Source organism: Siphateles boraxobius, unplaced genomic scaffold, assembly GCF_051911475.1.
Source record: "Siphateles boraxobius isolate OS27281-9 unplaced genomic scaffold, OSU_SipBor_1 250, whole genome shotgun sequence".
Classification (NCBI taxonomy): Eukaryota; Metazoa; Chordata; class Actinopteri; order Cypriniformes; family Leuciscidae; genus Siphateles; species Siphateles boraxobius.
In genome coordinates, this window is record NW_027508867.1 from 1,222 (window position 1) to 18,305 (window position 17,084).

The following is a 17,084-nucleotide window of genomic DNA, read 5'->3' on the forward strand; positions in this document are numbered from 1 at the left end:
GCCTCCCTGGAGGCTTCGGGGGTTCGGCTCCAGGCCTCCCTGGAGGCTTCGGGGGTTCGGCTCCAGGCCTCCCTGGAGGCTTCGGGGGTTCGGCTCCAGGCCTCCCTGGAGGCTTCGGGGGTTCGCTCCCTGGAGGCTTCGGGGGTTCGGCTCCAGGCCTTCCTGGAGGCTTCGGGGGTTCAGCTCCAGGCCACCCTGGAGGCTTCGGGGGTTCAGCTCCAGGCCACCCTGGAGGCTTCGGGGGTTCAGCTCCAGGCCACCCTGGAGGCTTCGGGGGTTCAGCTCCAGGCCACCCTGGAGGCTTCGGGGGTTCAGCTCCAGGCCACCCTGGAGGCTTCGGGGGTTCAGCTCCAGGCCACCCTGGAGGCTTCGGGGATTCAGCTCCAGGCCTCCCTGGAGGCTTCGGGGGTTCAGCTCCAGGCCTCCCTGGAGGCTTCGGGGGTTCGCTCCCTGGAGGCTTCGGGGGTTCAGCTCCAGGCCACCCTGGAGGCTTCGGGGGTTCAGCTCCAGGCCTCCCTGGAGGCTTCGGGGGTTCCCTCCCTGGAGGCTTCGGGGGTTCGGCTGCAGGCTTCACTGGAGAGATACAGATTAGTCGATCCATTTAGCGGCATTCAGTCTCAGATACAGCACAAAAACCAAATTGCAAGTTTTACTCCGTATTAATCTTCTGTTAATTTTGTAAAGCCATCTTGTGCTTGAAACCATGCTAGTTGGCTAAATATTTTACATTGAGAACGACTTATTAGAAAACAAGACAAACTGAAATAACGAGGAAGCTGAGCCAAACACTAATACAACACACACCTGCAAATGGAGCCATACACTGATGTCCACAACCATTGCTGCAGCATTTCTCATTGTTCGGACAGTCACTGTCATAGCAACACATCTCGGCACACATTCCTGGTCCAAAATTTGTGCTTGGACACTCTCCTGGCTTTGCTGTTATACAGACACATGACAGAAACCACATCAATGAATGTCTCATTCACTGTATGAAAAAAAAAAGAAAGTTGTCATAAGATGACAGTAGGAGGTTTTACCGGAATATTCAGTCTATCTACTTCATAGTTTCACGTTTAGTTCAATGTGTTGCTTGCGGTTTCTTTGCAATTATTTGTGAAACTTACTAGCAATTTCTGAGTCAAAACATTTTTTCAGTGTTTTTGGAAGGCGTGTAGCATCCATCATTAATAAAAACTCACTGAAAACAGGCGGCACACACACGGGGCCACAGGGAAATTTACAGCATTTGTGTCCTCCAAAGCAGTCTCTATCAGAAGTGCATCCGCGACGGGACGGCTCGACCGTCAGCGTCGCCGGACACTGACCGGACACTGCAGAAGAGGATAATTTGTGTAGACCAGGAAGTGCTGTAATAGTTTGATTCAGCTTTTGCAAGTCAGGGGTATTGCAATGAGTCTCAAACTTTACAATATTCACACATTCATCTGCTTCAATTCAAAGTAGCTTAGAAATCTACAATTTTTCAATAATCTGCATCAATCGGTTTCAGAGACGGAGAGTGCCGTTACAACCCATCCCACTAAAGTAGAGGGAGTAATAGTGCAATGCTGATAGAAAACATGGACATCAGTTAATATGTTGTATACAAATTTACCGGTGTACATCGTCAATTTATGCCATCCCCATGACCACCCTAATTTCCTTTTAAGCATTTTAATAGGCTACTCAGAAGACATAAATATAGAAATGCACTACATATACACAACGCAGAGCAACCGGTTATAATTAGCTCCCCATGTTATATTGTAGGCTTATTTAGTTGCTAAAACAAAAAGTTTAGGCAAAAGTTTAAACTCCGGATTGGTAATTTTGTAGCCATGTTATAAGACTAATGTTCTTGTTTTACATTAAACAAAAAGGCTTGTATTAGTGATTATATGGGTTTTACTTGTACAATGAAAAACAGATGACAGTTTGCATATTTATACTTTGCTTATTAAAACTAAACCAACATACAAAGTTGAACTTCCACTTGACATCTGTACTGTATTTTTGTAAGCCTATGTGCTGAGATTCATCTAAAGTCAAATTTTGTTAGGCACTTTATTTATGCACTTCTTCGGGCTGTGTAATGAAGCTAAAATAACTTCTCACCTACAACTCCAGCGTCTGTTGTGCTCAAACATGCAGACAGACACAATAAAACGGCACTAAACGAGCAGTACACTCGAGCGGTCATCCTCTCGACCTGCAATGTCACAATCAACTCTGCAGGAAGATGTGCTGAATTAGTGAGTCAGGAGGGGCAGACAGCGAGGAACACAAACCTACAAAGAAAAACCCCGTTGCTGAGTCCCACACACACAAAAAAAAAACGCTGTCAAAGCAGTTTAAAGTGCTTTTTGAACGCGTTTTTAAAGTTCCAATTGGAGGCCCGTGTAACTCCAACCATAATGAAAATCACCTGCCTGTAGCTTTCTAATATAGCCTAATCTTGAAGACTTTGATTAGCTTGTTCAGGTGTGTTTGATTAGGGTTGGATGTCGTAATAATTGCCGTGATTAGGAGATGATTGAGCGTTTGTATGGCAACACTATCAATGCCGAATGATTCTGCATTGGTCAGGTGGTACAGGTCAGAGTTCTACCACAAGTTACAAGTTGGACTAAACTCCTACACCTAGTGATGGCAAAATGAGGCTTCCTGAACCACTGAGACCTCACAGACCATTGCTTCACCCAAAGGTTCATTACTCGAAGCTTCATTCAGCATTGCTCACTAGTGACACCTAGCTACTGTGCAAAGAAATAGCAGACCAATTAATTCATTCTGAAACAATGACCTGAGCAGACTTATGATGTCAGTATACCCCCCTGTTCTGTTTTATTTATTTATTTTCTTCTCACTGTTAATGTCTGTAACCTTTCATTTGCAATAATAAAAATACCTGAGCAGACATTTGTCCATTGCCTGGGTATAAAATAAAATATGTATATTTCTCTGTCTGAATTTACTTCTGCAGAGACAACTGTCTCTCTCACACACACACACACACACACACACACACACACACACACACACACACACACACACACACACACACACACACACACAGTTAATTAATTATTCATAAATGGTTTGGATAGTGACAGTATGAACAACAAAAGTGACACTGTGTTGAGTGCAGTGCTTATGGTGGAGGGAGTGTAATAAAGTAAAGTGCAACAGAAAAGTGTGGGGTGGTAAAGGTTAAGAATTGTTTCTGGTGATTTTGTGCATTGAACTGTTACTATTTTTGTGCAGTGTTGTGCTTATGGGACTGGGGACGTAGAGGAACGAAGGAAGGATTAAAAATTATTTTTATTGAGGAACAGAATTTTTTCAAGTGTGTTGGGGCTTAGACGATTCCTCTTCTTGGACAGAACCTCTCCAGCCTTGGAAAAGATCCTTTCACATGGAACAGAGGATGCGGGGGAACATAAAAATGCCAGGGCCAGATGGTATAAATGAGGATACTGATGTTTATGTTGAGCCCAATATACCAGTGGATCCTCAGATCTTGTGAGATTCACTTCAGATAAATATCGGTCCACTTCTACAGTAGCATCTGCTGTTGCACTTGAGCTCCTTCTACCTTGTTCAACCGTGCTATCCAGCAGATGCCAAAGGTCACCTAATAATAGAGTTACAAAGAAAAAATACTCCATTAACAATGGTTCACATTACTAAATCACTAATGTGAACATTCACACAACAAACACATATAGTACTTACTGTTGTCTGTGGATTGGCCTGCTTCTGAAGAGGCTGGCAGCTGAGTTGGGGATATATTGGTGGAATGCAGAATGGAGACCAGAACTTCTGATTACAGTAGCGCATTCAGATTTTAATCTTGATATGCCTTCTTGCAGTTTCCCTTGACTTAAGAATCCCAGTTTTTTGAATCTGGGATCCAAAAACGTGGGTATGGTCATCACACTTATTGATTCTAAATGTACTGCTTGTTCCCTGACCCTCCGTACAAGGCTGTCACCCAGCTGCCTTGCTGGATTGGACTTGAGGCCTTCTAGCTTACTCGTTACAGCGTGATTAAGCATCTTCATCAAAGGAATCACTTTGGAGGCAGACACCCTTTTCTCTCCTGAAAGCTCTACTGTAGCCTGGCGGAAAGGGGCAAGAACATGTAAAGCATCCTGGACTGCCTGATACTCCAGGGCTGTAGGAGGGGTGATGTCGGTCTTTAGAGAGGCCAGGGCTGCCCCCACTGGCTCTCTCAGCTGATAGAGACGTCCCAGCATGTTGTAAGTGCTGTTCCAGCGAGTTTCCACTTCAATTATCATTTTCAGAACTGGTCTCCCCATCTGCTTCTGTACTTGGGCCAGTCTCTCTTTTGCTGTAGTGCTTGTTCGGAAATAGGTCACAAGTTTCCTACATTTGGTTCGAATGTCGTTGAAGCTACTGATGTCATCAAAAGATTTCCCCACAATAAGGTTTAGTGCATGTGCAATGCATACCGCATGCCTAACATTCAGTGATCGTACACATGCTATCATGTTGGCTGCTGCATCAGTTACCAGGCACTTAACTTTATCCTTTATGCCCCACTCCTCCATGAGCTTGATATGTCCAGTAGCCAAGTTCTCAGCAGTATGGCTCTTAGGGAAATGCTGTACACCTAGTAAAATAGTGCAGAGCTTGTCATTGTCTATAAAATGGCAAGTCACTGCTAGGTAGGCATCCATGTTTAGCGATGTCCACATGTCAGAGGTAAGGCTTATAGCCTGAACGTTCTGCAACTGCTCTCTTGCCTTCTCCTTAGCCTCCTTGTACTTATGATCAACCATGACCTTCAAAGCCTGTGGTTAGAAATAAATGCAGTTACTCTTACTTTTAACTTCTTAAATAATGATGAACCACTTTATTAATCACATACCTTTCTAGTTGGGATCACGTAAGTGGGATCCAACACATGCAGGAGCTCCCTAAATCCATCATCATCCACAATGGAAAAGGGTTGGGAGTCCTTGATGACCATGTTCACCAGGGCCTCATTCACCATTTCTTTTTTGGAATCTATAATAAAATAAAATGAAGGTGTATTGTAGGAGCCTAAAACATTATTTAAATAATGTTTTTTTAATGATTATTATCAATTACTTTGACTACTGTGTGGATTGTTAGTAGTCTGTGCATGCTCGTGCAGTGCTCGATAATGCCTGAGCATGGAGGACGTGTTATTGCTGTATGTCAGCTCCTTTAGGCACAGCAAGCATTTCACCTTGAAACATAAATGAATAGACATTAAATATAATACAGCCATATAGTGAGGATTATTATATAAAGACAGTAAAATAATAATAATAACAATAATAATACAAATTGTGTTTGTACCTTATTGTGAGCAACCATTTAAAAAAACTCCCAGACAGGGGAGGATTTCCTCTTTCTTGCTGGCTCCATTACAAGGAAAAAGGAAGAGGTCACAAAAAGCAAACAATTCCAAAAGGGCAATCCAAATCAAAAAGCAGTCCAGTCCAAATCCAAAAATCCAAAGCAATCCAAATAATCTTATCTAATTAATATAACAATACTATAATATAGCTACTATAATTAATACTAACAATATACTATAACTAATCTAACCTGATATAATGTAATAATATACAGCCCTAACACATATATTGCACAATAACGACGATGAAACAACTCTCTAACTCCAACTCTCTAACTCTAACTCTCTGACTCTCTGACACTACTACAACTGATTCTACTACTCCTGCAACACCCACAAGGAGGCGCGAGTTTCGAACCCCCTTTATCCGGAAACGACACCCAGACCGAACCGATGACGTATCCACACAAACCGAGGCCTCGTTTGTCATTAGTCACGTGATTTTCACGTTAACAACACAAGCCTCGAATCGCGGCTTCATCTGGCACGCCCATTTTTGCTCGACACAAGATCCGACGCCTCGCTTCAAATCTCACATCACTACCTACACCTAAACTCTCCAGGAAATGGATCTCTACTGGAGGCTGGCATAAATCTGCATAGAACATCAAGAGACACAGCACAGACACAGTAGCCTGGGAAAACCCAGATGAACTTCCGGCAAATTTAGATTTGCTCTGCAAGTTAGTCTGGCGAAGAGTCCATTCAGGCTCATTTCCATTATTTCCAAATCGAGGCAGCAATCACAAACGTTGAGGCGGGCTTTACAAGATGACGATCGATCTGATTGGTTTTAAGGTCTATCCAATTGCGCCCAGAGGCATTTGAGCGACGTCCCTTTGGAAGTGAGCTGTCAATGAACTTTCTCCAGACCCTAACTCAGTTACGACTGAGAAGGGTCTGGTTTTAACCAGGCTATTTACACAGGGGCATGTCTAGAATTTGAATCTGAATTTTTTAGTCACTGACAACAATGTTTCCAGCCACTATAGTGAATATAATTTAATGATGGATGGTTTCATATGGATTACACAATCAGAGAATACTTGTTCACTCAAGCTTTCTATAGACATATTTCTCATCGTGACTGAGGCAAGTAGCCTATAGAGATTGCTAATGTGTCATCATCATGACGTATTAACAGTGGTGAACGCAAAGCATTTTGGGAATCCGCGGATTGCATGGAGGGAAGAACGCAGTGTTCAAGATGCCGTCTACCTGCTGTGTTATAAACTGCAATAACTGCACAGCCAACTTAATGCAAACTTAAAGATTGTTAAATGTTACTTCTCACATGTAATGATTTTTAGCCATCGCTTTAAATAAAATAAACAAAGACTGAATGAAATTCTGCCTCCTTTATCTGTATTAAGGAAGAATTGTGCACTTACATGCACTTCATGATGCACACGTACATTTGTGAATACGCTGAAGGTTTCTCCTTCTCTCCCTCTCTGCCGTGCGCGCGCTACACGGTTTGGAGCTCGCGAGCTCTAGATTCCGGGAGATTTGAACTAATTTGCGGGCATCAGGGAGACGCTATCAATATGCGGGAGACTCCCAGAACTTCAGGCTGTCTGCAAAAGCACCACAACCCAGCCTGCTGCATTTTGTAGGATTATATTCTGTTTTTCACGCTAATTTTTCATTATTTTCATGCCAGAACACAAGCCTGCAATGCCAGCCCATGTAAACGAGAAAAACATACCCATAATTCAGTGTGTTCTGATGACGTTGCCGCCCAGTTGGTCGCATTTCTTAGCGATCTCTATAGAGTTTTGGTTCGTTTCTGTGACTCGCTCCAGTTCACGGAGTCCGAGGCGGCAGAAAGCGCACCCTGTTTGTTTTCTCTGTTTTACAAAAGCGCAACATTTAATTGTTATTGTGAGTGCACTTAAATAAAAGTTTGTTTGCGTTTGTCGAATGTTAATTTAACATGCCAGAATTCAAATCCGATTGTAGAAGAATTCGTAGCGCCACTCGGCCAGGTGTGCCAAAATATGTATTTATAAACTTCAATATTTCATACAAAACAATCACAAAACGCTTTGTGACATTTTGAAAAACAGTGCTTGGATTAAGGCCACTGCAAATAGGATCGTAACTTAAACCCATCCCCCCCTGCAAATCGCACCCTGGGTGTGAGCGATGGAATGTTTAGGAGAACTACCTTTAGAAATTGTTTTTGTTCACTAATTATGAGGTTTTCCGGTTTAATCACGATCAGATTTTTTTCTAGATCCTACAGTAAATGCATTGTTTGACGTCACTTATCGAGAAATTGGCACATTTTATATAATGTAATACACTCGCACTTCTATCAATTAAGTGGGTAGAACAAAGACTGTGATTTGAGCTTTGACTTCCTAGTCATATGGTGCTGTAAGGGTCAAACAGGTCAATTTAGCTCAAAGGGAATAATGAATTAATTCATAGGGCGGCCGAGCAATTATAAATATCCAAACTATAGTGAAAACACTATTTATTAGCAAGGTAACTTAGATCAGCAGTTTAAGACTTTAAATTCGTAAGCACATAACACAAGAACACTTCTCTTTAAAATACAGACAAGTTTTTATTGATTACCCTAACAGATAAAACTGATATCTAACACAAACACATGCTCACACACATTCATATGAGTTACAGAAAGAAAGAGAGTGAAAGAATGAGTTGATGAAATCCCAAGGTTCTAGAATTATATGCACTTATAAGACATGACCTGAACGAACCATCAATCATTAATTTAACCCAAACACGTGGTGTGTTGGCGGTTGGATGGAAAGTCTTTGAAGTTGGAAGCGGGCTTTGCAGTCAAATCGTTGACCGAAACTTTACAGCAAAACTTAACTTAGAACCGAGACTCTCAACGGAACAGAAAACAAACTGAGTAAGAGAAAGAAAAGTGAGACGAGCTTGAATGTTCACGTTCGATGGCTTGAATGAAGCTATTTAACCTATGTTCTTCTGATCTTGATTTGGGTTATTGCGTCTGCTCGCCGAAAAAAAAGTTTACTCGTCTGGCTGGTCTAAAATGTCATGGCTACTCTAATGCTTTGTTCGTGTCCTAAGATTTTAAACTCAAATGTTTGTCCAGCCTCCTGGATGAGTTCTGACCAATCAGACACTGCCTTTAGATTAGAGGTGGCTGTTATTTCTGCTCTCGTCGTAATTTAGTCATGCGTTATCTCTGTGATCTCTTTCCAACTCTAGCAGAGAGTACAGAGAGTACAGTTTAGACATGATTCCTATTATCTGATAAGACAAATATGACCCAGAAGGAATTTGCAGAGAGTTGTGTGTTCTTGCTGAGAAGGAGAAATAAACCCTTTTAATCCTATATATTCGTTTGTGCTCTCAAACGCTCCGGTGCGTTGATCATTGTAGCCAATTGTAGACATATCCGATGAGCTCATGAACACAATGGCCAATCAGAGGTGTTTATGATTCTGCTCAACAGTGCTCAAAGCGTCACATTTTTAAATTTCAGTACCGACTGTGAAGACGATGCTGAACTAGAAGTCTTCTAAGGACCCCCAACCTTGTGCCAGGCTAGGCCTTGACTTCCATTCACCAAAGATCCTCTGACTCCTACTGGTTCTCTCTCATCAAGACAACATCAGCAAAGATCAACTGGAGCCCTCAACAAACTGCATCAGGACAGTTTAATTCAAAAGGGGAAGGCATGCAAGAATCAAACTTAAGTCTCATTATTTGATACATTATGTATCCTTACCCATTTTAAAGAAGGGCGTGTCAGAACTAAACTGATGGTTTGCTCAAGGCTGCTGATCTGCTGAATTTTAAGCAATGCTATAACTTCTTGCTTTCCTGTATTCTGCTTCAGCTCTCTTTCCCTAGGTAAACATGTATGCATGCATGTATGTGTACGTTAGAGTATGTTTAGTCTACTTAAAGTCTTGTTCATGTCACACGTAAAGTTTTCCATGTTTCATGCTCACATACTGGAGTCCCTAATCGTGCAGATTTGGCCTAACGTTGAGAGCGTTCCTCCTTTAGCTAGGCTAATCTCTTTGAAGCTTGCACGGCCATAAAGTACTTGTCTGTATGCACATATCATACCATCCCAAAACAATTTCTGACGGACCAATCGAACATTGTTCAACGACAACCAATATATGTGACCACTATGCTTTGTAGCAAATGCTTCAGAATGCAGCAGAAGACTATTGGTCTATAGGCAATACTGGTTGAAACTCTTCATATCCTGATAGCAATCAATATTAGAAGTGTTCTAAATAGTAAAATGTACATACCTTCTGTAAAGGTCTCAGGACCCCAAAAAAAAAAAAGTCAGTCCAATCATTGCATTCGGATTCAGATTTGGATTTATTCGTTTTCATGTCAACGCCATTAACGCCGAAATGAATCTGGATTAGTCAGATAGTACAACTAGAGCACTGTAAGATGTTTACGTTCATTATCACTTTTAATGTTATGCGTTTTGAGACATGAGGCAATTTAACAGTCTTTCATCTCATGACACTTTGTAGACTCTGCTTTGTGCATTCATGCGTTTTGAAGGAGGCATGGCTTTGGATGCATTCAAAGCTAGCTTAATATTGCTAGCCTCTCTGAAACCGTTTTGAATGTGTTTGGGTCTTCAGGAGGGGAACTTACACATTCCTAAAGCAGGAATTCCAATGAGCCATTATGTAAGAGAACAGCCATTATTGTAAGAGAACAGCCATTATGTGAGAGAACAGCCATTATGTGAGAGAACAGCCATTATGTGAGAGAACAGCCATTATGTGAGAGAACAGCCATTATGTGAGAGAACAGCCATTATGTGAGAGAACAGCCATTATTGTAAGAGAACAGCCATTATGTGAGAGAACAGCCATTATGTGAGAGAACAGCCAAACTAACGCTGGCACACAAAAAACACCAACTTTATCACACTTAAAGAAATATAAAAGAGAAAGTAGTCTTACAAGTGTGAGATTTATTTGGTGATAACAGGGAAAATATACCATACATCCAATGGTTAAATCAGCACAGTTACCTGCATGCATTGCCACATTACTTATGACCTGAACATTGGCCATAAGGGTTAGTTTGGCGACAGTTTTCAGCACACACTGGAGGCTTCGGGGGTTCGGCTCCAGGCCTCCCTGGTCGCTTCGGGGGTTCGGCTCCAGGCCTCCCTGGTCGCTTCGGGGGTTCGGCTCCAGGCCTCCCTGGAGGCATCGGGGGTTCGGCCCCAGGCCTCCCTGGAGGCATCGGGGGTTCGGCCCCAGGCCTCCCTGGAGCCATCGGGGGTTCGGCCCCAGGCCTCCCTGGAGCCATCGGGGGTTCGGCCCCAGGCCTCCCTGGAGCCATCGGGGGCCCGGCTCCAGGCCTCCCTGGAGCCATCGGGGGCCCGGCTCCAGGCCTCCCTGGAGCCATCGGGGGCCCGGCTCCAGGCCTCCCTGGAGGCTTCGGGGGTCCGGCTCCAGGCCTCCCTGGAGGCATCGGGGGTCCGGCTCCAGGCCTCCCTGGAGGCTTCGGGGGTTCGGCTCCAGGCCTCCCTGGAGGCTTCGGGGGTTCGGCTCCAGGCCTCCCTGGAGGCTTCGGGGGTTCGGCTCCAGGCCTCCCTGGAGGCTTCGGGGGTTCGGCTCCAGGCCTCCCTGGAGGCTTCGGGGGTTCGGCTGCAGGGTTAACCAGAGGTTCAGTTGAAGGCGGCTCTGGCAGTTCGGTGGAGGGCTCCGGTTCAGGCTCAAGCAGTTCAGTGGAAGGCTTCGGGGGTTCGGCTCCAGGCCTCCCTGGAGGCATTGGGGGTTCAGCTCCAGGCCTCCCTGGAGGCTTCGGGGGTTCCCTCCCTGGGTGCTTTGGGGGTTCGGCTCCAGGCCTCCCTGGTTGTTTTGGGGGTTCGGCTCCAGGCCTCCCTGGAGGCTTCGGGGGTTCGGCTCCAGGCCTCCCTGGAGGCATCGGGGGTTCGGCTCCAGGCCTCCCTGGAGGCATCGGGGGTTCGGCTCCAGGCCTCCCTGGAGGCATCGGGGGTTCGGCTCCAGGCCTCCCTGGAGGCATCGGGGGTTCGGCTCCAGGCCTCCCTGGAGGCATCGGGGGTTCGGCTCCAGGCCTCCCTGGAGGCATCGGGGGTTCGGCTCCAGGCCTCTCTGGAAGCTTTGGGCGTTCGCTCCCTGGAGGCTTCGGGGGTTCGGCTCCAGGCCACCCTGGAGGCTTCGGGGGTTCGGCTCCAGGCCTCCCTGGAGGCTTCGGGGGTTCGGCTCCAGGCCTCCCTGGAGGATTCGGGGGTTCGGCTCCAGGCCTCCCTGGAGGATTCGGGGGTTCGGCTCCAGGCCTCCCTGGAGGATTCGGGGGTTCGGCTCCAGGCCTCCCTGGAGGATTCGGGGGTTCGGCTCCAGGCCTCCCTGGTTTGGCTGCAGGCTTCACCGGAGGTTCAGTTGCAGGCGGCTCTGGCAGTTCGGTGGAGGGCTCCGGTTCAGGCTCAAGCAGTTCAGTGGAAGGCTTCGGGGGTTCGGCTCCAGGCCTCCCTGGAGGCATTGGGGGTTCAGCTCCAGGCCTCCCTGGAGGCTTCAGAGGTTCGGCTCCAGACCTCCCTGGAGGCATTGGGGGTTCGGCTCCAGGCCTCCCTGGAGGCTTCACTGGAGGCTTCGGCTGCAGGCTTCACTGGAGAGATACAGATTAGTCGATCCATTTAGTGGCATTCAGTCTCAGATACAGCACAAAAACCAAATTGCAAGTTTTACTCCGTATTAATCTTCTGTTAATTTTGTAAAGCCATCTTGTGCTTGAAACCATGCTAGTTGGCTAAATACTTTACATTGAGAACGACTTATTAGAAAACAAGACAAACTGAAATAACGAGGAAGCTGAGCCAAACACTAATACAACACACACCTGCAAATGGAGCCATACACTGATGTCCACAACCATTGCTGCAGCATTTCTCATTGTTCGGACAGTCACTGTCATAGCAACACATCTCGGCACACATTCCTGGTCCAAAATTTGTGCTTGGACACTCTCCTGGCTTTGCTGTTATACAGACACATGACAGAAACCACATCAATGAATGTCTCATTCACTGTATGAAAAAAAAAAAGAAAGTTGTCATAAGATGATAGTAGGAGGTTTTACCGGAATATTCAGTCTATCTACTTCATAGTTTCACGTTTAGTTCAATGTGTTGCTTGCGGTTTCTTTGCAATTATTTGTGAAACTTACTAGCAATTTCTGAGTCAAAACGTTTTTTCAGTGTTTTTGGAAGGCGTGTAGCATCCATCATTAATAAAAACTCACTGAAAACAGGCGGCACACACACGGGGCCACAGGGAAATTTACAGCATTTGTGTCCTCCAAAGCAGTCTCTATCAGAAGTGCATCCGCGACGGGACGGCTCGACCGTCAGCGTCGCCGGACACTGACCGGACACTGCAGAAGAGGATTCAAGAGGATCATTTGTGTAGACCAGGAAGTGCTGTAATAGTTTGATTCAGCTTTTGCAAGTCAGGGGTATTGCAATGAGTCTCAAACTTTACAATATTCACACATTCATCTGCTTCAATTCAAAGTAGCTTAGAAATCTACAATTTTTCAATAATCTGCATCAATCGGTTTCAGAGACGGAGAGTGCTGTTACAACCCATCCCACTAAAGTAGAGGGAGTAATAGTGCAATGCTGATAGAAAACATGGACATCAGTTAATATGTTGTATACAAATTTACCGGTGTACATCGTCAATTTATGCCATCCCCATGACCACCCTAATTTCCTTTTAAGCATTTTAATAGGCTACTCCGAAGACATAAATATAGAAATGCACTACATATACACAACGCAGAGCAACCGGTTATAATTAGCTCCCCATGTTATATTGTAGGCTTATTTAGTTGCTAAAACAAAAAGTTTAGGCAAAAGTTTAAACTCCGGATTGGTAATTTTGTAGCCATGTTATAAGACTAATGTTCTTGTTTTACATTAAACAAATAGGCTTATATTAGTGATTATATGGGTTTTACTTGTACAATGAAAAACAGATGACAGTTTGCATATTTATACTTTGCTTATTAAAACTAAACCAACATACAAAGTTGAACTTCCACTTGACATCTGTACTGTATTTTTGTAAGCCTATGTGCTGAGATTCATCTAAAGTCAAATTTTGTTAGGCACTTTATTTATGCACTTCTTCGGGCTGTGTAATGAAGCTAAAATAACTTCTCACCTACAACTCCAGCGTCTGTTGTGCTCAAACATGCAGACAGACACAATAAAACGGCACTAAACGAGCAGTACACTCGAGCGGTCATCCTCTCGACCTGCAATCTCACAATCAACTCTGCAGGAAGATGTGCTGAATTAGTGAGTCAGGAGGGGCAGATAGCGAGGAACACAAACCTACAAAGAAAAACCCCGTTGCTGAGTCCCACACACACAAAAAAAAAAACGCTGTCAAAGCAGTTTAAAGTGCTTTTTGAACGCGTTTTTAAAGTTCCAATTGGAGGCCCGTGTAACTCCAACCATAATGAAAATCACCTGCCTGTAGCTTTCTAATATAGCCTAATCTTGAAGACTTTGATTAGCTTGTTCAGGTGTGTTTGATTAGGGTTGGATGTCGTAATAATTGCTGTGATTAGGAGATGATTGATGCTGCGTTCCAAACCGCATACTTCCCTATTATTTAGTATGGGAAAAGAGTAGGCGAGCGAAAAAGTATGTATTAATCCAAAAGAGTAGGCGGGAATTACCTGGGTGACGTACCAATTATCGCGAGATTTGGACTTAAGTGCGTTCGAATGTGCCTACTTTCCTACTATATAGTAGGCGAAAACAGTACGTGAAGGAAGCAGTACGTTCGAAATATCAGTATTCATAAAAGAGTAGGGGAGAAGTTCCCGGATGGCTTACTGCTTCCGGCCCGATTTTTGAGTGCTAAACCGATGGATACTCTTCTATCCCAGGAGGCCACGCGAGAGCATACGTCATTATCAAACATCACGGAGATCAGCGACGCCGGGGGTTTTCAAATGTGAGTAAACACGGTTCCTTATCTGTTAAACTACAATAGAGTAGACGTTTTAACTGTTGAAGGTGTAAAGTAGTTAGACAGTATAGTATAGTTGTGATTTTGCTGTAAAAACATGCTTTGTATAGCTAGCTAACAGGGGAGCTCTAAGCACACGTAACGTCTCTAAATTGGATTTACATAACCATATACATCTTAAACACGCTTATTTAAAATGTCTATTTACATCTGAAAGGAAAATATTGTAAGTATTGACATATTGCAGATGAGCACATCACAACATGAAAAAGACATCTGAGTGATGTATGTGTGGCATTATCATAGGATAGGATAACGTTAATTCACTGTTGTCAACACTGTTGACATTAGACTAATGTGCTGTAAATAAGGTAAATAAACAAATCTATAAAGTAACTAAACATGATTTTATTCAGACTGGTGTGAGCACTGAGGATGAGGAGCCCAGAGCTGAATCCTGGAAACGGTGCCATGGATGAGACTGTCATAAGATCTCTCCATCTGCCCTTATCGCCTCAGATTGTGAAGCGAAGCGCAGCGCAGCTACAAGCTCCGGCACGAAGGCACGGTCAACTCTGGTGAATTCATCAGAATAAAGCCGCAGAATGGGAACCGCTGTGTTGAGATGGCAGTAGGATGTGGGCTTCAGCGCCCAAATACATGCTTGTAGTTTGAATAAAGATTTGTTTCATGTGCATGCATTTGTTTATTGTGTGATGGTTACTTTTATTTGTTCTTTTACTCATTTATTCATGTTTCTTATTGTTGTCAGTATATAAATATAATTATTTAATGTATGCATTAATTCATTGCTTGACTGACAATTGAGATGTTCACTTGTATTCATGCATAACTCATATGACAAAACAAATTACATTTTGCTTTTTTTATTAAATTATATCATTTTTAGTATATAAAAAAAAGTAATATAATTAAGTATTGGTCAGCATTTAATATTATTTTGTTTAAGTTTTGGGGTGGGCTAACAATGCAATTCATTCTGAGGTAATATTAATTTTTTATGAGCGATACTTGCATTTTTCGAGTATAAAGTCAACAGTTTCTCCAAAGGAGATCTTCGAGCAGCGGCCCGTCTCCTTGTGCACTGCAGACAGTAAACGCAGAGGAAAACTGTTCTAGGTTGTGCTGTCGAGTTACTGATGTTATGAAGTGTTAGTGCACCTGTCGCTCATATAATTTAAACTTATAAACTTATTACATAAAGATCATGGAAAGATACTAGTTGTATCTAACAATGAACAATCATAATGACAAAACAGAAGACATAAAGATCATTGGTTTGTGTACATCATAATATGATATTTATACACAGGAAAGAACAATAACAAGGCTAAATATCTTTAAATATAAATAGTTCTTCATAATACATTAAAAAATAGTTTTGTTGTTATTGTCTGAGGGATGAAACGAGAGGTAAATTCATCAAGAAAAGAGGAAAACTTGAAGGAGAAACTTTTTGGGTATAAAATAAAGAAATTAACAATATATTCAAGAGATAACGATTTTGGGGTTTCTTAAAAAATCGTTATAAGGAACTGTGGGTCACATTAGAAGGGTTTAAAATATAACAACTTAAATCAACACTAAATGTATTCACAAAATAAATTGGCAGCTGTTTCTTCAACAATACCACAAAATGAGCAAGTTTCATCAATATCAAGATATTTACAGATAAATGAATTAAACGTGTCGTTCATCTTTTAAGTTGTTGCGTTTGTGATAACGTGTCGTAGGTCACATGATAACGTCAACATGGCGGATGATGTCCGGATCGCATTCATACTCAACGAGATTTGGCTATAAAGTACCTACTCTTTTAGCGCTCGTTAAGTAAGTACTCATTGAAATTAAGTACCTACTCATTGAGTATGCGGTTTGGAACGCAGCCTGAGCGTTTGTATGGCAACACTATCAATGCCGAATGATTCTGCATTGGTCAGGTGGTACAGGTCAGAGTTCTACCACAAGTTACAAGTTGGACTAAACTCCTACACCTAGTGATGGCAAAATGAGGCTTCCTGAACCACTGAGACCTCACAGACCATTGCTTCACCCAAAGGTTCATTACTCGAAGCTTCATTCAGCATTGCTCACTAGTGACACCTAGCTACTGTGCAAAGAAATAGCAGACCAATTAATTCATTCTGAAACAATGACCTGAGCAGACTTATGATGTCAGTATACCCCCCTGTTCTGTTTTATTTATTTATTTTCTTCTCACTGTTAATGTCTGTAACCTTTCATTTGCAATAATAAAAATACCTGAGCAGACATTTGTCCATTGCCTGGGTATAAAATAAAATATGTATATTTCTCTGTCTGAATTTACTTCTGCAGAGACAACTGTCTCTCACACACACACACACACACACACACACACACACACACACACACACACACACACACACACACACACACACACACACACACACACACACACACACACACACACACACAGTTAATTAATTATTCATAAATGGTTTGGATAGTGACAGTATGAACAACAAAAGTGACACTGTGTTGAGTGCAGTGGTTATGGTGGAGGGAGTGTAATAAAGTAAAGTGCAACAGAAAAGTGTGGGGTGGTAAAGGTTAAGAATTGTTTCTGGTGATTTGTGCATTGAACTGTTACT

At 43.2% G+C, this 17,084-nt stretch overlaps 1 protein-coding gene and 1 long non-coding RNA gene across 2 annotated transcripts; both read right to left on the reverse strand.

Annotated features, from left to right (window-relative positions):
* Nucleotides 1-301: 301 nt before the first annotated feature.
* On the reverse strand, nucleotides 302-2,404 carry LOC143751359 (uncharacterized). Its single transcript, XR_013207199.1, has 4 exons — nucleotides 2,122-2,404; nucleotides 1,206-1,337; nucleotides 805-942; nucleotides 302-393 (listed from the first exon to the last, which is right to left on the reverse strand). It is a non-coding gene; the product is annotated as an uncharacterized LOC143751359 (long non-coding RNA).
* Nucleotides 2,405-3,562: 1,158 nt separating this feature from the next.
* Nucleotides 3,563-13,895, reverse strand: LOC143751356 (uncharacterized). Its single transcript, XM_077243926.1, has 8 exons — nucleotides 13,612-13,895; nucleotides 12,686-12,817; nucleotides 12,284-12,421; nucleotides 11,084-12,027; nucleotides 5,125-5,245; nucleotides 4,901-5,040; nucleotides 3,981-4,823; nucleotides 3,563-3,640 (listed from the first exon to the last, which is right to left on the reverse strand). Exons 1-8 carry the CDS (start codon nucleotides 13,694-13,696, stop codon nucleotides 3,563-3,565), a joined length of 2,481 nt encoding a protein of 826 aa, XP_077100041.1. The 5' UTR covers nucleotides 13,697-13,895.
* Nucleotides 13,896-17,084: the final 3,189 nt, after the last annotated feature.

What these genes read in the sequence shown, in the direction of transcription:
- LOC143751356 (XM_077243926.1), bottom strand. Translation starts at nt 13,696, where the DNA reads ATGACCGCTCGAGTGTACTGCTCGTTTAGTGCCGTTTTATTGTGTCTG. An exon ending in CAATCCACACAGTAGTCAAA is followed by an intron (nt 5,041 to 5,124) that starts GTAATTGATAAT and finishes ATTTTATTATAG; the next exon opens with ATTCCAAAAAAGAAATGGTG. An exon ending in GTGACAGCCTTGTACGGAGG is followed by an intron (nt 3,641 to 3,980) that starts GTCAGGGAACAA and finishes CTCTATTATTAG; the next exon opens with GTGACCTTTGGCATCTGCTG.